The following is a 23,985-nucleotide window of genomic DNA, read 5'->3' as shown; positions in this document are numbered from 1 at the left end:
GAGTTGAAGGGGGAAAAAAAGCCAGCTAGCTATCTACTTGATTTCAGTCACAATCCCTGCATTCCTCATTGGGACATGCTACCTCAAAATTACACACATTTTTCTTTCTTTGGGTCCACAAAACAATTAAACATAAATTGTCTGTAACAAAGATACAGTAAGAAAGTGATACTCAATCATCTATATATATATATATATATATATATATATATATATATATATATATATATATATATATATATATATATATAGCAGTACTTGTCTTGTGTAACACTGCTGTTTAAGATAATACTGACCCCTTCAGATGAGACAAGGTAAATAGTTCTAAGACAACTCGTCCAGGAGATCCGATCCATGCTTTAAAATCAATATTCTTAGTTATTATAAGCACATCAAAGCTCCAGCTTTTCTTGTGTAGAAGATCTTTTGGTTATTTGCTTAACTTTACGCACTTAAAGATATTTGGTAGGCCATGGATTGATTTCAGCTTGACCATTGGAGTGAATCAGCTACAGCACAAACTTTTAATCTGCAGTTCATTATCTCATATATAATGAATTGAAGATATATCCAAGGTAATCAGATTCATTCTGAAAGAAAAATGACAATTGTGAGCAATTGCTGTGTTAAGTGTTGCGTTCATCATTACCTGTACCTTGTCAAAATTCACATATTACAGATAAGGAGTCATTTTTTGCTGTGCATGTCACACCATTTGCACAGACTACAATGCTACTAAGTCTAATTTCAATTACAGCTTCTTCAGAGTGGAATGCATTACCTAACAAGACATGCTGCTGCCTCAGGGACTGTAGTGTTTGCGATGTCTAGTTGCACCCTTGAAAAAGACAGTTTCGTCTCAATGAGTTGTTCCCTTTGAACATATTTCAAATAATTAATTTGACTACCAAAGCAAAAGATAAAGACGTTTTACGATGGTCTGTTATATGTCTTTGAAGGCCACACCAATATTTCCTTTAAATTACTTTGTCATTTATTGCTTGTCTTTGTGGTGCACATGTCTACTCCAGATAGGAATCGCTTTATTAAAAACGAATTACTATTCGTTAAGCAGTCACTTTGGACTGCTCTTTAGATATTACATAATTATTTTACAGGACATATTCACATAGCTTTATTTCCAATGGTGCTTTCTGATAAATCTTTGCTTTTATCCGTTTTATAGCTCACCACTCTTATAAACAATATGCTAAATGACACACTATTTTTTTCAGGTACACAAAAGGCAGTGCCATCAGACAGGAGCACACACAGTGTTGATGAATGTGTGAACTAAATTCAAGTCATATCCAAAGAGCTAGTAGTGCAGCAGAGGCCTTTAAGAATATGCAAGTATTGCTCTGGATCACAGCCAAGCAAACTGGAATCGAAGTATTACCATGTAACAGGCCAATAGAGGAGCTCAATTGAAACATCATCTAATACTACTCAGTTGATTATGTGATACCTAATGTGGTCCAAATACCATTTGCATAACATTGACCCATTAGGAACCTGCTTTATTTGCTCATAATAGTTCCTAATAATGTGGCCTTTCCCTATGGGTAAACTTAAACAAAAAAAAAAAAAAAAACGAGAAACGTCCTGGTAAACTAAGACGGTTACCCTGTCGGGGGTTTTCAGAGAATGTATAAAAAATTGTCTAAAAGAAAATGGGTGGTTTTGCAGCACACTCCATTCCCAATCTCATGAATAACATTCAGAGTAAATGGATGGAAATAATATTTAACACACGCACACACACACACACATACAATAGGCATAGCCAAATTGGCATAGACCACAGACCAAGAAATTACTGTGCTTGCCGCTATCCATGTGATTGCCAGACAGTGAACAAACAAACCCAGCTATTCAGTTGGGTATTATATGGCACAGGAATACACACCCACAGGATTTATTAGAAACACTCTGACACCCTGTACTATTAATATGTATGTGCTGCAGGAAATGGGTACCTGTGCTTTGTATTGATGTCTCAGGTGATGCAAGCCACTCCCTGTTAATAGGCACACTCAGTATAGCCTTCATTTAAAATAAAACTTGAAATCACGAAAAGATACAATGTGGATTTGTATTTAGGGATCTGAAATATACTTCAAACTTTGTCTGTCACCCTAGATATCCCAGATCCCAGTTTCTAGAGTAGAGATCTCCTTGCTTCACTGTTCTGCACACAGACACAGGCACATGCACCTTTAGTCAATTATTAAATATTTTTATTATATATATATATATATATATATCAGGAATATATAACAGGAAAGTTTTGTTTTATAAAACATTAAAAAATTATTTATCTGATAAATTTCGTGCGTATATATATATATATATATATATATATATATATATGTCACATATACACACACACACACACACACACACAGACACACACACACACACACAGTGGCTCTCAAAAGTTTTTGCCACTGATCAACACAAAAAAAAGTCCATAATGCCAAAGTGAAAAATAAAATCTACAAATTAGTCTAAATTAATTACAAATACAAAACAGAAAATAATTGTGGTCTCATCAGACCATAGAATCTTCTTCCACCTGGTCTCAGAGTCTCCAACACGCCTTCTGGCAAACTCTAGCTGAGATTTGATGTGAGGTTTTTTTCAACAATGGCTTTATTTTTGCCACTCTCCCATAAAGGCCAGTTTTGTGAAGCACCCGGGCTATTGTTGCCGTATGCACAATGTCTCCCAGCTCAGCCGTGAAAGACTGTAACTCCTTTAGAGTTGCCATAGGCCTCTTGGTGGCCTCCCTGACTAGTGCCCTTCTCTCCCGGATACTCAGATGTTGAGGAAGGCCTGTTCTAGACAGATTCACAGTTGTGCCATATTCTCTCCATTTCTTAATAATGGTCTTTACTGTGCTCCGGGGGATATTCAATGACTTGGAAACGTTCTTATATCGTACCCCTGATTGGTGCTTTTAAAGAACCTTATTCTGGATTTGCTTTGAATGTTCCTTCATCTTCATGATGTAGTTTTTGTTAGGAAATGTACTAACCAACTGTGGGACCTCCCAGAGACAGGTGTATTTAACCTGAAATCATGTGAAACACCTTAACTGCACACAAGTGGACATTTAATTAATTATGTGACTTCTAAAGATAATTATTTGCACCAGGGCTTATTTAGGTGTGTCATAGCAAAGGTGGTGGATACTTATGCAATCAATTATTTTCTGTTTTATATTTGTAATTAATTTAGAAAAATTTGTAGATTTTACTTTCTACTTTGACATTATGGACATTTTTTTGTGTTGATCAGTGGCAAAAACTCCTAATTAAATCCATTTTGATTCCATGTTGTAACACAATAAAATGCGGAAAAGTTCAATTTCTCAAAAACAAATAATTATAGGAAAAATCTTTCAGAGCAAAGGTTATGCTTTAATGGATGAGGAAAAAAGTAACAAAAAATAGATGTCTACAATTATTTATTTCAGCATTTTTCTTTAAATAGAGTTTTTTGTAAAACTCAAAAAATGCTAATTCTAAAGTATTCATACCCTGACAAGGACAATGAAATTAATTGCCTCAATAATAATTTTTTTTAAACAATTAGGATATTTGTCAATGAGCTTTTGGCATGATTTTTTAATGATTTTTGACTATTCTTCAATGCAAAATTGTTCCAGTTCATTCCAGTTCCGAGGACTTCTGCACAGTGCACAGCCTTCTTCAACTCATACCAAAGATTCTCAAGCAGATTTAGATTGGGACTTTGACTAGGCCATTCCAGAACATTGATTTTATTCTTCTTTAACCATTCTGAAGTAGATTTTGATGTGTGCTTTGGAGCGTTGTTGTGCTGGAACATCCAGTTACGCTTTAAACCAAGTTTTGTAGCGGAGGGTTTCAGATGATTGGCCAATATCTTTTGGAATCCATTTTACCATGTATTGGAACTACATTTCCTGTGCCATTAGAAGGAAAACAGCCCCATAGAAGAATATTACCACCATGCTTGACAGTAGGTATGGTGTTATATTTCACCAGAATTTCTCCAAAAGTAACGACTATCAGTGTGACCAAATAGCTCGATTTGTGTTTTATCACTCCACAAAACTTTTGATCAGAACTCGTATCCATCATTCAAATGCCGTTTTGCAAATTTTAAGCAATTGTCCTTGTGATGTTTTCCAAAAGTATCTTTTTCCTTGGCCTGCGACCATTGAGACCTTCACCATGCAAATCTCGATCTATGGTTGAAATGGAAACCCCAGTCCCCCTTGCACCCAATTCACTTTGAATATCTTTGGCAATCAATCTCGGATTGTTATTAACCTTCCTCACAATTCTTCTACTTGTTCTTGGTGAAAGAACCTTCTTTCTTCCAGACCGAGGGAGTGTTATGACAGTACCATGACTCATGTACTTCTTGATAATAGAAACAATAGTTGAAATCGGGATACTCAGATGCTTGGAAATCTTCTTGTAGCCTTCTCCAGCTTTATGACAATAAATAATTTTCTGCCTAAGGTCTTCAAATAGCTCTTTACTTTTTCCCATATTGATTTACTTGTAATGACAGCTATCATCCTATGCCTAACACTTTTATACTCTAAGAATATTCATCTACAACCTGCCTTTTCTCAACCTTTTTAGAATTAAGTTCTGCATTATCATATTGAAATTTCTAGCACCTTGTAGACAATATTATCATAGCATCAAAGGGTAGGAATACTTTTGAATTGCAGTTTTTTCTTAGTCATTTCCAATCTGTTCTACTATCTGTTGGAAGAGAAGATGGATTCACTTGGTGCCTGATTATTTGCCAATAACTTAAAACTGCAATATTCCACAGTCATGGTCAGTACATGGGGAATGCTTTCTACATTTTTCCATAGTTGCATTCTTTAGAAACCATTGTTGGCTTACCAGTTTGTTCATATCAGCTGTAGTCATTTTAGTTGAAGGCACATACGCTTCCCCTGTACTGGTGGCTTTCTGGCCATTCTGCCATAAAGACATTATGTCTAGGGATGTGATTTTGCCATGGTGGTCATGGCGGTCACTGAACTTGTGAATTTTGACATTTGTTTCCATTCAGCATGAAAATAGGAAAGGAGCAGTTTGTCTTTTGAAATGGTTTCAGTGCAAAATAAAAGTGGTTAGCAAACATCAAATAAAGGTGAATACTTACCCAGAACTATAAAAGTGTAGAAATTAAGTTATAAGCAACTAGCAGAGCAATATCCCAAACAACTTAATGAGAGCGGAGGGAGCAGCTTTAAAGAGAAACAAACTTCAAATTAACCGAAACCTTTGTGCAGAAAATATACCTCTCCATCCCTTGATAATGCAAAACCTAACAGGAGTTCTGCAGAAGCATGAACCTCCTGCAGTCGCTCCCGAGATGCATAAGATATTAACGAAAGGGATATTGTAAAATTCTCAATTTACAACCAGAACATTTATTTTTAAAAACTACATTGAACTGTTCAGATTATTATTATTAATTTATTTATTTTTTAACATCGGATAAGGTATACATGTTAAAATTAAAAGGTAAGGATATTCCTTAGTTGTTTTTTAAAAAGGTAGAGCGTACTTTTACTTTTGACGTTTACTTTTGACTAGAATCCTGTGTTGAAACACATTAAATACATGTTAAATACAATGTTTACTTTGCACACATTCTTACCGTGACAAAAATCACATCCCTAGATTCATGTCTAGACAGCCTAAAGAAACCTTTTTAAATGCCAGCACTGTAGAATACTGTTCAGTTTTTCTGCTGTGAAGTTCATTGTAGCACTTTATAAAGGACATTTAGAAAAATACAAACAAGATGACAAGGCAAAATGATTTTTTGAAATGGCATGCGGCTGAAATAGCAGCAATATATCACAATGAACCCTTTGTTTTACTTGACTCAAGTTGGGCAGGGACATCGTAACCGAATAAAACAGATCAGTACTTGGACTTGTTGATCTTCAGCGGTTGCCCTGCGCTGACCCTGCATTTATATAAAATAATCAATTATATAATGCAAATCTGTTCTGTCACACAGCAGAACTGCTTGTCTGCTTAAATTAGATCTTAATACAACATGTACTAAACCCCCACCCCATCCTTCTAAACTATGAAGACACATGTACCTATATACTGCACTGTGTACTTCAATTAGCTTCCATGAACCATCGACCTTTGCAAGTGTTCAATCAAGCAGTATTGACTTTATTTAAGGCAAATCTTTCTCTTTAGCAGAAGGCATTGAACATTGTTTTCCTTGCTAGACTCAATCAGACCACTAAGATCTGAGGACAGCTTGTCACACCAGCCCTCTCTTGTAACAAGAAAACCTACAACTACTAAACCAAATTGTTTTGGAATTGACAAAGAAAACATCAGGTTATCAGTTTTTTTTTTATTTTTCAACAACAAGTACATCTCATATTTCCATTTATAAATGATAGCATTTGAAGTTCAGAACAGTTTCTTATTCTTAGTTATGATTTGGACATTACCTTCCTTCAGAGAGAAATTCAATTATTAAAACTTTTTCGCCCCCAATCAATTTAATTTCAAATATCATGAAATGTAATAGCTGACAAAGTTTCATTTTAAATATGCTGAATTGATGATAACCAGAAAAATACTTTTTGTTTTCAACATCAATGTAGTTGTTAATGTTAAAAAAAATAAAAAATAAACATATTGCAAAATGTTTCTATTGTTCTACTTTGCATGATTAAATGTTCTGTAGGAACCAGTATGCTACTGGTAAGGTACTCTGCAGGGCCTACACCCACACAAAAGCTCACCAGAACTATGCAAGATTGACAGGCCACTGTCAAGCCACTCAAATTACAGGGAACACAGTACATGTGGGAAGATCTGTGGTTAGTAGGGAGTTCTAATGAAAAGCAAATCCAGATCTGTTATCCAAGATCAGACAAGGATGGGAGAAAATTATTTATTTTTATTTTCCACATACACACTATTAATGTAGGATGGGGAAAAGAACCCAGAGAAGGCTGACTAAACCTATTGTCTAAAAGGAATACTCTGTGGAAGCTGAACAGTCTGTCCAAAGGGTTGGCAAAAAACCCTACTTGGTTAGAAAAATAAATATATTCAAAAGGAAAAAAAAAAAGAAAAAAAAAAAAGAGGAAAAATACTACAGGGACCAAAGCGACAGCCTCTTGTCCCTTAGCTCTCTGGAGCATAATTTAGCACACTGTCTCAGTCTTCCATCTCTGCATATCAAACAGGCTTCTTCTGTAGCAACTGGAATCCCAATGGGGGTGGGGGTGGGGGTGTGCAACAACATCTAAAAGAAATATCTATATTGTTCCCCAATCTGACACATGATCTAAAAAGTAGCTTATCTGTTTATATTATCTGCACTTATTACTTAAGAATATTTATATTATTTATATCTTCTCAAACTGTGTACATTTCTTCTCCCCCATCCCATTCATAATTAAAGAATTACCTTAAAAAGATGTTTAACACTCCAAGGCAAAAATCTATCATAAGATGATACTGTATTTAGGTGTTGTAAGGTTAGGAAGGCTGCAACCAGCACACTAATGTTGTTATTTATATGGGCAATCAATCACCAAACTAACTGTTCCTCCCAGTAGACTTTCAGGTATAGCCAAGTACAAATTAATCACATAACAAACTCTCCTCAAAGTTACTTCAAAGTGCCTATTCTTAAGTCTTGGGGCAGAGCTCAAAGGGCTTCTGATTCCACTGGCCAAGATGTTGTACACAGTGCAACTTAATTCATTAGTAACTTTAAAAAAAATAAATAAATAAATTTAAAAAATACACTCTAGTCGTCTACAGAGGCGTAGCATAACTAGTAATAGTGTCATCAATTATTTTGTACATTTATTGTGAAGTAGTTCTACATGGTGTTCGAGAAGTGCTGGCTGAATTGTATTAATTTAAATGGGCAAGCCATAGACAAGACAAAACTGAATGAGATTTCTGCTAACCCAAGGTGAAATACATGTACATACTGCATATGGGGCTGGATTAAAACAGAATTATAGTATCACCAAGAGACATGTTAGTGATGCTATATTTATCATTGCTATATAACACTGCCAATAAGTACAGTCATGCCTGTACTTATTGGAGCAATCTCACGGAAGAGGGGTATTATTTGCACCATTAAGGCAAACAAGATTAAACACATTTATTTTATTTGGCATTTAAACCATCCGAACGTTACAATTGCTGCATTGGAATATATTTAGAGAGGTTAAATTTAGTGTCTTTAAAACATGTGATGCTAGGACTATTTTAATGAGCAAGAAAGAAATGACTGATGAAGCTGGATAAACAAGGGTGACTCATGCAGCTATGTTGCAGTTAAGTCACACCCATTCAATAATACATTGGTGTGGAAAGTTCCCAAACCGAGTCACACCATCAGCTCTGTACCGAGGATATATATTTGGTTCATTGCTCCCTGTCCTCCCTTCAATTTTAAATACACAACTCAGTAATGATCTTCCTTGAGGCATATTTATTTTTTAGCATGGTATTCTACAGGGAGATTCTGCTGTGCCTTTATGTCCTAAGAGTGTTAAATCAAAACAGAACCTATTTTTTTCTTAGTTTTCTTTAGTTTTTTTTTTTAAAGATGTGCCATGCGTATCAAGAAACTGCATTTTACATTAAAAACAACTTTAGAATGTGTTATAGAATTTAAAAAAAATATAAAATAAAATAATGAAATTAAATCAAAATGTTGAAACTACTATTAAAAAGAAACAATATATAAAACTCCCCTTTTCCACATTATGTTCAACAATTCATTTGTCAATCCTGGCATTCAACTTGTCTTTTACAATAAGGCAGCATTCTCTTACCCAAGGGCAGGGGGAGGTGCAACTGGACTAAGCAACAGAGAAAAGAACATAAAAACAAATGTTAATTTAAGATTTCAGCTTTTGGACATTGAGCTATTAACAGGAAATGCGTTAATATGCTCAACTAAACACCCCAGAGAACACTGTTCCCAGAAGACAGCCCATCAATTAAAGTCAAATTAAGCACGGTTTGTCCCTTTTGAGAATGAATGAATGAATGAATATATATATATATATATATATATATATATATATATATATATATATATATATATATATATATATATATATATATATATATACACACACACACATATATATATATACACATATATATATATATATATACACATACAAATCACTGCAAATACAAATGCGCAGTGTAAACCATGATATTCAACTCAAGTTCCCACCCACAAGCTTATAACGTTAAAGCACTTGCTTCAACAGGAATGCTTCAAAATATGCAAGTTTAACCTGTGCCATGTATGTCTTGTTGCTTTATTCAGATTTGAAACCATTATCTTTTGGCTAAATCAGAACATGCCACACTGCCTCCTACAGGCCACACATAGGTGAAACAAGCAAATCACAGTAGAAGAAGCACTCTAGAGGTTTAAAAATGTAACAGTTGCCAGTGGCTCCTGCCAATTCAAACCCTGCATGACATTCTTCCACAGGGTACTGCTAGTTTTGGAGAGGGTAATGGAGCTGGAGGTGCCTGCTGTTATCTGTCTTTTGCTCAAGTAATGAAGATTTTCACATGGGACGGGGCCGGGAGAGGAGGGTCCCCAAGGCTAGTTTCTGCTGCATTAAAATGAAGTGATTTTTATCTAGTATTATTTTTATAAAGTCAGTCTCTATTCTATTTAGAATCATGATATCCATAGTGTCTGGTCACGATTGTTTCTTTTTGTGGTGGTGGTTGCTGCTGCAGTGAAATAGTCCAAAAGATGTTGCAAATTGAAGACTGCCAGACTACTTGAGGCGGCTGCAGTTTAGTCTTTTCTCTGCTTTCTGTTTCTAGGGGATCTTCGTAAGACATCGTCGTCTTTTATCTAAAGAAATATAAAAAAAAGAAAGAGGGAAATTCAACAAAGAAACAATGAGACACTGGGCCATTTTGCTTGATTCCCACACAGGCTGGTGTATTGAAATGCCATTTCAAATGCTTTACAATCCTCCTCCTCCTTCAACCCACACTTGTTGTTCACCATGGCTGCCTGGGCAGTTCAGCAGTCAAATAAAAATGAGCACATCACAACCTTCACACTCCACTGGCTGCCAGTCCTACTGCAAATCCATTTTTGAAAAGAAATGCAATGAACCGCAACAATTCCATAACCTGCCTGTGCATCTGTCTTGTGACAGATGAGGGTTTATTATATTATATTAAAATGTTCTTATCAAGGTTCCTGAGGAACCCATATTAAAAAAGCTTAAAATATTTTAATTAATAGTTTTCTATTTATATCCATGTACAAAAATGTTTGAACGACACAGTCTTTGCCATATCATGCAGCAGTGACCACCGAAAACAAGCCATAATTCTCATTTCTTTCTTTCTTCATACACACACACACCTCAAAAGCTTACAGTAACCGAGACAACTTACAAATAACCACAGGCCCATTTACAAACAGGCACCAAAAGGGGACGACTTCTCTACAGTCAAGCAGAAAAACAGCTTGCCTCTTTGTAAATTCTTTGTATTAGGCCTTTCAATTCCACATCTCCTTACCTCGTCTGTTTTGTTAGCAACATCGTCATCTCCATCCTCTTCCTCCCCCTCATCCTGGCTTTTGTTCGCAGGACTGTCCTCACCGTCACTCTTCTGCTTCTCTTCAGCAGCTGGAGAGGAGGACAAGTTTAACCACATACTCATACAAGGCTTTCATATCGAGGAAGAGAATATATGTTACAGCAGCTGCCTCCTTAGAACACCTAAAAAGACGTACCATATAAACCCCGTGGACAAGAAAACTGAGTTCATAAAAAATGCATGAGCTAATTTCTGTTATTTTAAGCTATTTGGTACTTCTTTAAAAGTACACGATAACGATAGCAGAAGCATACTTAAAATCAAATCCCTAGACTCAGTGTAGGTATTTCTACAAATTGGGAGGTGGATATTAGAAATGCAAAAAACAGTTGGATACAGAAGTTTAGGTAAACCTTTCTGGTAATTTAAACCAGGGTTTCACTTACATATAACCAAGGGGAATGGGTTACATACAGTTCGTACCTGGCTCCTCCTCCTCCTCCTCCTCCTCCTCCTCCTCTACTTCCCCCTCAGTTTTCTTCTCCTTCTCCTCCTCCTCCTCCTCCTCCTCTGCATCATCCTTCACATCAGGCTGTGGAGCATCCGTCTTCTTGTACTTGGCATCAGATGGCGTTTTCTATAGAATTAGAGGGGAAAAGGCAAGAAGAGTATCAATAAACAGTTAAGAAAAAAGTCTCACTAACTTTCTACAGCAGTAATATGCCGACAGCAGTGGCCAAACTGTAATTACACAAGGGATCAAAAGGCATAATAGTGCTGAAGTCCTGAATCAGTAAACCCAAGTGTATCATTATACATTAACTGGACATCACAATAAAGGCCACAATTGTGCCAACTTAAGGGACATGCAACTACACTACACCCCACCGCATACAGATAAAACAATTGCAACACTGACCAATACTGAAGCTATATCTCACCACAACAGAACCCCAACCTGCAAACATAACGCAGTATAATAAACATGTACACACTGGTTTGCATACATTTATATTAAAAAGACAGAATATGCCAAAGCTGGAACATTAAGACTGGATGAATCCACCTCCCACAATCCCTGTGTCCCTCACCTTTCCAGAACAGCAGAAGACGACGAGGAGGACAATGGGCAGGGCCCCGGTGAGAACGTAGACCACCCAGAGCCAAGGGCGCTCCTCTGCAGCAGTCATCATCTGACCCACCAGCCCAGACTGCATGAAGGGACAATACAGAAGTCACACACACTACTCTCAATTCAATTGCTATACAAGCAATTTGTTACGTCGAGATCACAAAATACATTTTCAGGATCTTGTGATCGACAACCAAAATTAAAATGTGTTCTCATCTTAACAATAATAAGCACTGTTTAACACAAAACGCATTGATCAGATCTCCTCATCTCTAATACCACCTCGGCATCTAGTGCCTAAAATCACTTGCAATATAACAAAACAAGGTTTAACATGCATCCCCGAACCTGAATAAATTTAAAGTACTTACACAGACTGACACCTTTGACCACCATATTAGGAATTATTAGGAAGTTAATGAGTTTGTGCTCAACAGTCCTTTGAGACCAGATACCCTTTTCATAACCCATCTGATCAGATATAATAACTGTAGCTGCAAGAAACTAAAGACTAATTCAGAGCAGTTCAGCGTTCAAAAGGGAGCCGTTACCTCAGTGGCTCCCTCAGCTGCCTGCTTCAGACCCCAGCCATCGTTAGCCCACTGCTCTGCCACGGCACGGTCCGAGCACACAATGAAGTTATCAAAGAAGATGTCAGAGGTCATGGACCACAGCTCCAGGCCCACAGCACTGAACGGGGTCATGCGGAAGGGATGCAGGTCCTCAAAGAAATCAGGATTCGGGATCTTCCTTGGTTTCCACACTCCCTGCAGAGGAAGAGGCAATGGTTTTATTGGCAGTGTTGCATTTGTCTTACTGGTGGCTTTTAAATGTCTTAATATTCCACACTAAAAGACATTGCCTAGCTGTAATAGCTCCTCTAAAAAACGGTATGGTCATGGTTAGCAATCAAATATATATATATATTACATTGTACGGCTCAGGCAAAAAATTTGCACCACCCTATAGAACTAATTCTGCTTCATAAAGTCAAATGAAACCTGCTGAATAATGTTGTTAACATATTGAATTACATACTGCTTTGTAGTTTTTAATATACTTACTTACAAATTGATCAATTTTACATTTCGAAATCTAACATGAAATACTGTAGTACTATTATGGCTACTGGTAGACTTTTGCGAGAGTATTTTGTAGTTCATATCACTTCTTTTTATTTTATTTCTTTTATTAAATAGAACGAATGTTTCAATCCTGAAAATCTAGGGGACGCAAAACTGTTGCTGAATACCAGCAGATATATTGGTACTGGTCAAAGACAGCAGCTGAACCTTTGCTTGTTATTTCAGGAATTGTAAAGGCTCTTTTACCTGGTAGTTGGGGTTGTCCATCATTGGTGCCTTCCACTTGCCCTTGTAATCAGGGTTGTCGATCATGGGGCGCACCCAGGCTCCACAGCCTGGCGCTGCCTCGCATTTAGGGTTGGCAATCTGAGGGGCTTCCCACTCTCCGTCCATTTCTTCATCCCTGCCAGAGGAAAACAAACAGATAAAGATCTGGCTTAAGAGCTGCAGTGAAATCACCTGTAACATTAAAACAGAAGGACGTAGGGCTTGCACATTTGATTCTTGTTTTAGCCAAGCTGGGGCGATCAACTAGGTATGTACAAATAAATCTAACTCACATGAACAGGCCAACGGCCATTCTTCAGAATTTTAATTGGTTCATAAAGTTAATTACAGTGCACCAACCTAGCACTGTATGTTTTAAATGACGTAAAACAAGTATACTGAAATCAGTGTACACGAGCAGACACCACATCGTAATGACGAGTGCTGAAATAGCCTTGGCTTGAAAGTGAAAAAAACATTTGACCAGTCCTGCAATAACTAGTGAATAGAAGATGCGAGCATCACACTGAAAAAACCAAAGTCTGAAAAGCTGCCAAGAACCTATGCCTAAAGCACTGGTATATGAACAGAGTTGTAAGTCTGAATAAGAAAGCCAGTATTTACCAGTCCTCAGGCTTGAGCGCATCAGGGTCAGAAACATATTCAGACTCATCATCCAGCCAGCCCTCTGGTTTGACAGCACTCTCGTCAGGGATCTTTGCTGGGGCATCTTCATCCCTTCAGGAGAAGAGAACAGAGAACAGTGAGGGAACTGAAACCAGACCTGCATACATTCTGCATGGATGCAGATGGCTAACATGATTATGCACACACGCTAACCAAATTTCTATCAATACAAGTCACTATCCACAACCACTTCAGCAGGATCTATAGTAATATACGCTTTTTTTTTTTTTTTTTTTTTTTTTTTAAAATGAACTAAGAGTAATACAACACCAATAAGTATCTTTACTATATTTTATAAAATAAATTAACAGAGTAGTACAACACAAAAAATTCACCACCCTCTTTTGAGCACGGACTGCAGATATTTGTTTGCCGTTACTGACAAGAGCACGTTATTGTGGCTTTGATATATATTCATTGTGGCCAGAGTCAAAGAAAGGTAACTTCCACTTTAGAAATTCAACATGAATGAAGACATTTGCAAAAAAGTGTATTTCTGCAATTCATACATGCTGCCTAGCAGCGTTCGAGCCTCCAAGCTGTTCCTCAAATCACCCCCTTCAGTAGGATACCCACCAGTCCTCCGGTTTGACGGCGTCAGGATCCTGGATCTTGGGCCTCTCATCCCAGTCTTCAGGCTTCTGGTCATCAGGGTCTTCAATCTCTGGCAGGGGGTTCACAGCAGGGCTCATATCACTCAGCAGGCTCCCACTGTTGATCACTGTCTGGTCAACCAGGATCTCAAAACTGTTATCTGGGTTCAAGACTAAAAAGAGAGGGGTAAAGCACACACATAAGGAATGACAAAGCACATATTTCAGAATCTGGTCTATAAACAGATTAGAGATCTCCTTAAAAGGATATTTTAGGGAATTCCAAGTTGATACAGCAGAACCCGTCATATCCGATTTAATTGGTTACACGGGTCTCATACAGAGTTGTTATACTACACTGTAGTTGCTTTATTAACATCAGGGCATTATAAATGAACAATGTCAATTGCATCAGTGTGTCTGAAACACCTAAAGTACAGAACTGCACGTACACTATACAAAGCAAATAAGTGAAAGCAAAAAATTTCAGCTTTAACAGTACAGTACCTCTACTAATCCTTTGCTTTCTTTTATTTAAACTGGGCAGTTACGTGAAGTAATAGCATATATAAAAAGTGAAACTGCATTCCCAAAGACACCTTTTTTTTGTAAAGAGCTGAATTTACAGCTTTAAACCCATACTAAAATGTGCACTGACTAGTTTCCATCAGGACTGTTCAGTTAGTAGCAGCGTGTGTAAATCACACCTGCCCGAGGTCCATCAGTTAAGAGAGTATCTTATCTTAAAGGATCAGAGAACAGGTTCTACTGTACATTAAAACTGTTGTTCTACTTTTATATTGGATATACAAAAATCTCCATAATAAGAACGACATATATACCTAGAGTACATTATTAGATCCAGGGGGTAAGCAAAAGCGCATTCTGAACACGTGTCACATACCCAAGGTGTACAGGTGGGTTTTCTTGTCGCTGTAGTACGTCCTGAGGTCAGCTTCCGACTTCTTGGCGTGCTTTTCTTCGTACTCTCCTGTTTTGGGGTTCTTGTGTCGGAAGATGAAGTGCAGTTTGTAATCCTCACCACACTTGTCAGGGCCAAACATAATGGTGTATGAAGTCTTATCCACAAACTGATCCTACAAAAAATAAAACTAATGTTATTTTCAGATTATTTAATAGATAAATATCTATTATTTAATAGATTATCAGCTATTTTCAAAAAACAGATGCTAGCCTGCCCAAAACATGATTTAACGTATGCATATCCACCAAGCTCACCTGTCATTTAAGAGTCATTTGTTAGAAAGGACACAAAGATCAAACAAATAATTTCACTACATACTAAATTAAATAAATGTGTTTGGAAAGTAGTTTTGTTCCCCAAACTGCTCCAAACCGACTCAAAAACACACAAGCTCTTGTAAAATGTTTATGGTTTTTATTATTTCAGAGGCAGACAGGTTATGAATGATATCAGATCAGCAGGGATTACAGAACTAACCAGGTCCAGGTCCGGGGTCTTGGAGAGAAGTTTCACATAGGCACCTCCACAGTCAATCCCATTTTGGAAATTCACCTCATATCTAAAAAAACAAATTTCACTGCTTATCATAATCAGTTACAACAGGCTGCCCAACATTTACTTAATGCATTATATTATAGCTGGGCCAAAGACAGCCAACCAACCTGCAAAAAACACGCTTGGTTTTAAAAGATCGGGATATCTTGGTTCCAAATCTCAGAGCAAGGTTAAAAATGAAATAACCGAAACTGGCACTTACTGAACGATGAGCGGCTTGGTGTCAAAGACAAAAGGTCTCTTCAGTTTGCCAGAGATGGCATGGTGCTTGGCCCGAGACTTCAGAACCAGACCTTTGTCCCCCGGAAGTCTGGAGCTCTTCATTTCTTCCACCGCCCATTGTCCTATGGAAGAATCAGAAAGGGCATTCACTTTAATAGGACTGTTTCAATCCAAGGTTGACACTACTGATGGCCATTATGGTTCAAGACAAGATGGGTTATCAGTGCTAACTGGATGGCTCAAGAGGCTCCCCAGGTGTGTGTGTTTACACAGTGGCTGCTAATGGAAATACAAAGCACTTCAGTCTAGAGACAAAACACTGATCTTCATTTGAAACAAATGGCCTTAAGGCAAAAAGGGATTTAATTTATTGTGCAGAAAAGTGTTCATTCAAGTATAATAGGCTCTTGGTGCAATTTGTTGTCCGATGTGCTTCAGATAAGCTTACCATCATACTTTGCGATCTCCTCGTCAATGTCCTCCTTCTTAGCTTTTGACACAACCCATCTGAAATAAAGGGTTGTAGCAATTTTTTTTACTTTCAAAGATTGAACAAAATCTCCAGCACATGTGTCTATATACTGCAACACCAGTTTAACAAATCTGGGCAAAAGACCACAGAAGGAACTGCCAGGCACCATTTCTGAAGTACTTCTGTCACACACACCCTTTGTACTGTGTTAAAAGTTTAACTATTTGCCGTCCATTTAATCAGCGCCTGTCAGGCACGTCAGGTCCAATTTATGTGTTGCAACGCCAAGCCCCAAACCATGTTCCCTGTATTTTTCACATACCTCTTTACAGGCATGCATACTGATAAATCCTTTTTTTTCGGTTTCACTCGACTCCTATCCGTCTCACTCGGCCACTGAATGGTTTTCTCGGCTTTTTCCCGGAGAAAAAATGACTAAAAACCTGTTTTACGTCTTTTCGATGACGTTGGACAGGGTCCGACATTGGACTGGAAAGTGAAAATCGTAATGTCAGACCTGGTCCGACATTGGACCGCAAAGGGTTAAATTTGCTGTTATTTAAAATATATCAAACTTACCCATCCAATGTTCCTTTATCGAAGGACTCGGCAAAGTACACATCTCCTGTTGGAACTGGAGGTTTGTAGGTAACCTAGAGCATAGGGAGAGAGAAAAAAAATCAACAAAAAAATCAAACATGGACCATCTCTGTCTATCCCAAAGCTTATCAGATTTTATTTTCCTTTTAATTCCATTGCCTTTCATATTTACACGTGTACTTTGCATTGTCTAGACATTTAACTGACATTCTTACTGTCAAGGAAGATAAATAATAATAAACCACCCCCAGTTAGTGTCATTTTGAGGCACAATCTTCCTCATCCCTTTCCCATAGTGGCTCACCTTGGGAGGGGGAGGGGAGCTGGGGGTGGTGTGTTCACTCTCCACTGCTGCCTCATCTACATCCCCCATCTTATCCTCCACATCAATGTCCACATCATCTCCTTCCTCCTGAGCCAGGGTAGCACTCCAACTCAGGCCCAGCAACAGGACACACAGCATCCACTTCAGTTCCATATTCTGCAGGGGAGGGGAATTAAGAAAGCATTAGAGGATCGAACCCAGAGCTGACAGACAACACTGCAAGCAGTTAGGCTTGTCACATATCAAGTCACAGCAGATGTGTTAAGTCTCTTCTTGGCATCCCAATCGTCTACCCGGTCCCAATGCTTCTTGACACTGTTTGGGTAGTTGCGACTATCAAAGCCCACCCATTCACCACCCCCCACCACAAGCCTGTGCCTCACTGAAGCAAAGTTCTATTTTGGGTGTGTCCATATTATCTGGACACACTTATCTTGGACACCGAGGCTCCCCCAGCGTTGGTTTCCATGACAACAGTCCCTAGGATCTGCACTCTCAGCCTGTTTCTCTAATGAGATTAAAACCACAATGAGATTACCATCTAAAAGCACACAGGCCTTGGATATCTGTATAGGGAGGCAGGTTAGTTTGGTTGCAGTCTAAAGCCACTTTCACACTGGCATGCTCTACCCGGGTCAGAACCTCCCTGGACAAGACTCGGTGTCATGAGGGTTGGGTATGCAATTTCACACTGCTTTTGATAAAGCAGGGCTGACCTGGGTGACAGACGCAAGTACACAATGTGTGTATCAGTGTCCTCAAAGCAGCTTGTTACCAACCCAGGTACGTGGTTTCAAACTACGTGGGATTCTGAGCCGGTTAACCAGGAACCCGGGTACGAGTTAAAGAGGCTTAATAGTATCTGCATTTGTGGTTCCAGATGTAATGCAGCCCCCTATTTGGATAGGGATTACATAAAGCTGAACACTGTGTTCAGTCACAAATGGGTTTTCAGATATGGAAAAACAATCCCATTTGAGTGAACGCTTCCAGCACATTAAATATGTCTCGCATGCTGGAGGCTTCAACGATAACATTTGGCCATGCTGCTTAACACACACAGCATGCCAGCAAAAATATGGGCATGTTTAAGAGGACTGGGTGAAAATAAAAATGAAAGCTTAGTTACAGGTCATTTCATGACATTGGTCTTTCTACAGCAATTAAAATAACACTAAAAGCTTGTACTAACTTTGAATGAAATGTCTTTAAAATCTACTACAGATACAATCTGCATTAAATGTTCACATCGATATTGTAACTTACTGCAAGCCCTGCAACTGGAAAGCGAATAGTGTCTGAATTACATTAAAATGTAAGGTCCCTTGTAAATTGGCCTTCCTGCACTGGGAAATAGTTTAGTCAAGCATAACATTGAAAAGGTATAACGTGCGAGCCCCTTGATGAAGCGTTTGTGTCAAGGCAAGAGTCACAGTCTAGCTGCTTTATACTAGGGGTGGGCACCAAAATCGACATTTTGATAGAATATTAATAATTTCCATATTACAATATCATGGGATTAAAAAAATTCACATACGCTCGCAGAGACATACTTTTTAATCCTAATACTGCTAAAAACACAAACACAGTTTAATCAAGTTTATTTTATATTACAAAAACCCCCTATACATACCAATCGCTGTCCGTCCCGTAGGCAAACACCATACACTAAAGTATTACTTAACCATTGTATTCCATTGATTGGCGTTTATGTACCAAACACTATTTGCATGCTGCATTAAGCACTATGGGCATTATTTAAAATAAGAACTTTCATTATTATAAATGGGATGTACTTTTAAAACATCAAAACATCTCAAAACAATGCAGAATTCAGCATTACACCGTACCTAAAAGTACCTACTTTTAGAGGCGTCGCGAGTCAGCATTCATACGCTGCAGCTGAAAATTCAATTGCTTCCAGATTGGCTAGAAAATTAACACCCCCCGAGGTCTATGTGCAGTGAAGTATAGAAATATTTAGATTTTGAGGTGGCTGATGATGGAATAGTAAAACACTACAACAAGACCTTGTTTTTCTCCATGGATATGTTAACGTTTCTCTATATAAAAGTTTCATATTGCAATTGTGTTATTATAGTTCTGTGTGTTGGAAGACCGATATTATCGTTATCCAAATAAATGCACGCTATCGATATACAATTTTCATATCGTTGCCCATCCCTAATTTATACTGTGTGCTTTGTGCAAGTTAAGCCTGAGATTGAACACCTGTACCAGCTCAATAATGAAGCCAAGCAACATTTATAACGACATAGAACTGAATCTAAATAAACACTGTTGCTGTTTGCGTGATTAACTGGCCTAAATTATCGATTCCCTGACCCTCAATTCTAGCCTTCGACTAAAACACTAATCAAATTCCACGCCTCGTGGGAAGCACGTTAGCCTCTGAGGCAGCAGGCCTAAGGTTCTACTCAGAGACAACTTAGATATACAGCAGCCAAAATGCACAGATGACAAATCAGTCCCATCTACTTTGCAAATGTAAATAAAATATCGGAATTGTAACCCCATGGGTGACTGTCCCAATCCTCAAAAACCACAAAGCAATTAATTGGTGTCACCATCAAGCTAACCTACCTACTCAAGTGACAGAGACAGCAGCTCACAAGCCACCTGCTTTTAATCAGACTGAACTGAAATCTCCAGGGGTGAATTACCAGGCTATTTAGCACTGTTTTATGAATGGATCTTGAAAACAAACAATCTGAACTTGTCTTAGGTACAACTTGAAATACGCATGGTAGAATTGGCCTTGCACTATAAACTGTTTACAGTATGATCAACATAAAAGCCAATGAGTTTCCTGCTGCTATACGAGATCCAATCGATTTCCTCAGACATGTTAAAGATAGGGTGCACAATCCTTTCAACTGTATTGATGACAGCCCACATCTTGTGCAGCGCTCTACATCATCTGCAAACAGTAAAGCATCTGCAAATGTAAAACAATATTTTTCCAATGTTAATTTGTACATTTGACCGAAGTCAGGATTAGTAACTGGCTGTGTTTGATAAGATTATTAAAAAAAACTGTCCATATCTCTGCCCAATCTACCACAGAAAACTACCTACAGTATACCGTTGACTTCTGTGGCGTTAGTTTCTGTTTTCACATTTCACATTATCATATTCAAATATATTCCTACTGCTCCACTCACTACGTTTGTGCTGATCTGAAAATCATTGATTTAAAACTGTCCCACCACACAGCCACTATGCCTGCAGAGGTTGAAATAGCCTCCCTTTGGAGAATGCCCAGTCAAAATCAGCCACTAACACTACATTCATTAATTCACCGTGCAAATTACAACAGCTGTCAACAGCCAATGAGGGAGGGTTAACCCCCCACCTCCCCTCCCTCCCTCCAACAAGCAGCCAATCCCCCCTTCACCCTTCTTTCTGCATCATGAAGAATCACAAAGCACAAAAGCACTATAGCAAGGTGAATGTAGTGATTTGTCATGGAGGCGACTAAAGTGTTTCACTGCATTGTGTTGCAAGATGCAGCAACCTCAATCACGTGACCTACAGAAGGATCCAAGACAAGTATTCCATATTAGCGTAACCCCCCCCCCCCCCCCCACCCCCACCCCCACCACACCACAGCAGCTTGTTTTTAAAGGCAGTGAGAAACCCAACAAACCAGTTTCCAGAAAATGAGGGATTGGCAAATCTTGCAACTTAGGTCAAACCCTATTTTATATTAACTGACAGCTGTAATCTTTTGTAAGCAGTAAATCCCTTTAACAATATCATCAATTGTACCTTCGCAATATACAATTACTGTATTTAAAATGAATCCGACTTTACTGAATTGTACTATTCTGTCCCCCTCTTTAATACCTAATTTTGGTAATGATTAACTGTATAACTTTATACGTCTACAGTTTACAACCCGATTTAAAACTGTACAGTACTGGTAGATGTTTAGAAATAGGAATTTTAGAGTATTTCGACAAAACCCGTTTGATCCCCTCCACCTGAAGAGGCAAGCAACGGTGTGTTGTCACACTGGCGACATTCAGCCATTCATCTTTCTATGTATGTGTCAGAATGAGGAAAGGCATGTCGTCACCTCAATGACCTCTACCAGATATCTGTCTTTCAGTTTGTTTACAATAATCCCGTTAGGAATCGGCTTTACTTGCTGCCGCATCAAATCTTGGAACAATCAAACCCATACAAAACGTTTAAAAAAATGTTATACAGTAGTAGACTCCATGAATAACATTCCTTTCAACAAAGCTGGGCTATATCATTTACACTTTCACTAGTTCTGAGAAGGCAGGGTTTTGAAATAAACAGACAACGATGATTGGTCTTTCCCTGGTTTTGTGACACTGCTATGGCGGTCGATTAAATTCCTGCTGTACAGTACCAGTTCTCCCAGTACTGTACCTCATCGTTCAAACGCAGCCTAACAACATGTAACATTTAAATACCACAGAAATATTGTTTAGTCAAATAAAAGGCACCACGCCTCCTTCTCTTTGTCTACAAGACCGTGCAAGAATCGCCTTCCTTTAATACACATCACAGTAGATTGCGTGTTTGTTACACATAAGAAAAAACTAACTATTGGACAGCATCATTACGCCAGTTCTGAAACGACAGCAAGCCATACACAAACACACTCCCATCCCCCATCTCCACCGCATGAAGAAAATTAATATTTTACTTATTTTTTGTATTAAGATCAATTTTAAAATTTGATCCTCATCATCCTAATATATAATGTGTATACAAATAGATAATATTAATTTCCTTACGTAGTTTACTGTATACCAGTTATTACGTCAATAACTATGTCACTAACGACACAATTTCGCATGAATATTTCACCCTCCACAAACAATGCAAACACATATTCAGCTTATTGTGTAAATTTATATATATATATATATATATATATATATATATATATATATATATATTATTTTTTTTTTAAATCTTTTTTTCTCACCTCCCTTTCAGCTCAAACCACCTGGAAATGCTGCACGGTCACGTGTGGTTTGCAATGAAGAAATCTCAAGCCGTGGCTCCCTCCCATAGCCTTCTCTGGTTGGTCGCTGCTGCCGAATTGGTCACGCCCCTACACAAAAATAAACTTTTGGTTGATTAATATTACTGTCACTCGCCAATAAGGACTAGACCCTCTGGCCTGCATCTCGTGGACGGCTTTGATTGGCCACACAGATGGAGGAAGTGGTGAATGATTGGTTCTTGTGCCGGAGGGGGTACGATTTAGAAAAAGGAAGTGGGGGCGGGAACAGAAACCTCGAGAATTCTATGATGTGTCCCGTGGCAACAGGTTGTGTTGTATGGTCTGTTGGGAAAGAGATTAAGGAATTTGTTGTACAATTTGGCAGTCCGAAAGAACTGCAATACCCCCTCTCTTCTGCTCAGCCTGACTTTATTAATCTGTAGCTAACATTCATGTACATCTGAACTTTCACTAACAGATAGCGTTGCGACATTCAATCACAAACAAAAGAACGTTTCTTGCTGTTAAATCACTTTCGTGTTACTGGACACAAAACAAAGCACGATAACTTGGTATTCTAGTAATTTCTAATTGCATGCAATATACATACAAACAATACAAAATACCAGGCTACTTCTGAGGGTAGTATATTTGCCGCCCCCCCCCCCCCCCAAAAGGGGGGGGGGGGGGGGGGGGGGGGCATTTTTTAAATGATAGCCAACCAAAATGGTGAACAAGCTTTAAAATGCTGTTATCACAATGCAGAACGAAAGACTTAGTTTTTAAGCATGTATAAGGCTTTTTGCTTGGATGCAGTTGAGCCATTGTTTTTTTGTAATATACACTGAGAAATGGGTATGTGAGCAATATCTTTTTGCATAAATGGTTTGGAATGTTTTGAGAACCTTAATGAGGTCAGACAGAAGCCTCAGTTGAGATGAGGGTCATTTGAACAGTCTATAGTATGAGTAATTATTTCTAGAATTTTCTTATGTGGAAACATTCAGTACAATCAGCATTCTGAAACACATACATATGTGTTTGATATATATACACACACACACACACACACACACATTAAATGGACATTAAGCTCAGATGCAATGACAGGCAGGAAACATCCTATTATAAATGATCGTAGCCATGGTATCCAAATGAAGCATGTTCTTCTTCGCTTTGGCTTGAAAGACTCATTTATTAAGCAAACGGTGCTCACAATATATAGGCATCAACTGTGTTACTCTAAGAAGGGATTACAGGCCCTATTCACATTTGTTTACACTGTAAACCATTATGTCTAGGAAAGAAGAAATCTTCAGTCAAATTAGAAAAAATGCACTTCACACATCAGACCAGTGAACCACTCTGGGACTTTGGTACGCCTCTATATATCTTTCTCTTGCATAAACACTGAGAC

At 38.2% G+C, this 23,985-nt stretch overlaps 1 protein-coding gene across 2 annotated transcripts; it reads right to left on the bottom strand.

The window, feature by feature from the left end:
- Nucleotides 1-9,357: 9,357 nt before the first annotated feature.
- Nucleotides 9,358-22,640, bottom strand: LOC121297272 (calnexin-like). 2 transcript variants are annotated; one of them, XM_041223483.1, is made up of 15 exons: nt 22,548-22,640; nt 17,537-17,713; nt 17,212-17,285; nt 16,609-16,667; nt 16,141-16,282; nt 15,861-15,942; nt 15,303-15,495; nt 14,382-14,571; nt 13,743-13,856; nt 13,098-13,254; nt 12,318-12,533; nt 11,726-11,845; nt 11,109-11,271; nt 10,614-10,723; nt 9,358-9,930 (listed from the first exon to the last, which is right to left on the bottom strand). In XM_041223483.1, exons 2-15 carry the CDS (start codon nt 17,708-17,710, stop codon nt 9,871-9,873), a joined length of 1,854 nt encoding a protein of 617 aa, XP_041079417.1. In that variant the 5' UTR covers nt 17,711-17,713; nt 22,548-22,640; the 3' UTR covers nt 9,358-9,870. The 2 variants fall into 2 exon arrangements, with proteins under 2 accessions (XP_041079417.1, XP_041079418.1); XM_041223484.1 differs by having other exon boundaries at nt 11,118-11,271.
- Nucleotides 22,641-23,985: the final 1,345 nt, after the last annotated feature.

This window comes from Polyodon spathula, chromosome 22, assembly GCF_017654505.1.
Source record: "Polyodon spathula isolate WHYD16114869_AA chromosome 22, ASM1765450v1, whole genome shotgun sequence".
In the NCBI taxonomy this organism is placed as follows: domain Eukaryota; kingdom Metazoa; phylum Chordata; class Actinopteri; order Acipenseriformes; family Polyodontidae; genus Polyodon; species Polyodon spathula.
The sequence above is the reverse complement of the archived record's forward strand: the minus strand, read 5'-3'. Positions and strand labels throughout refer to the sequence as shown.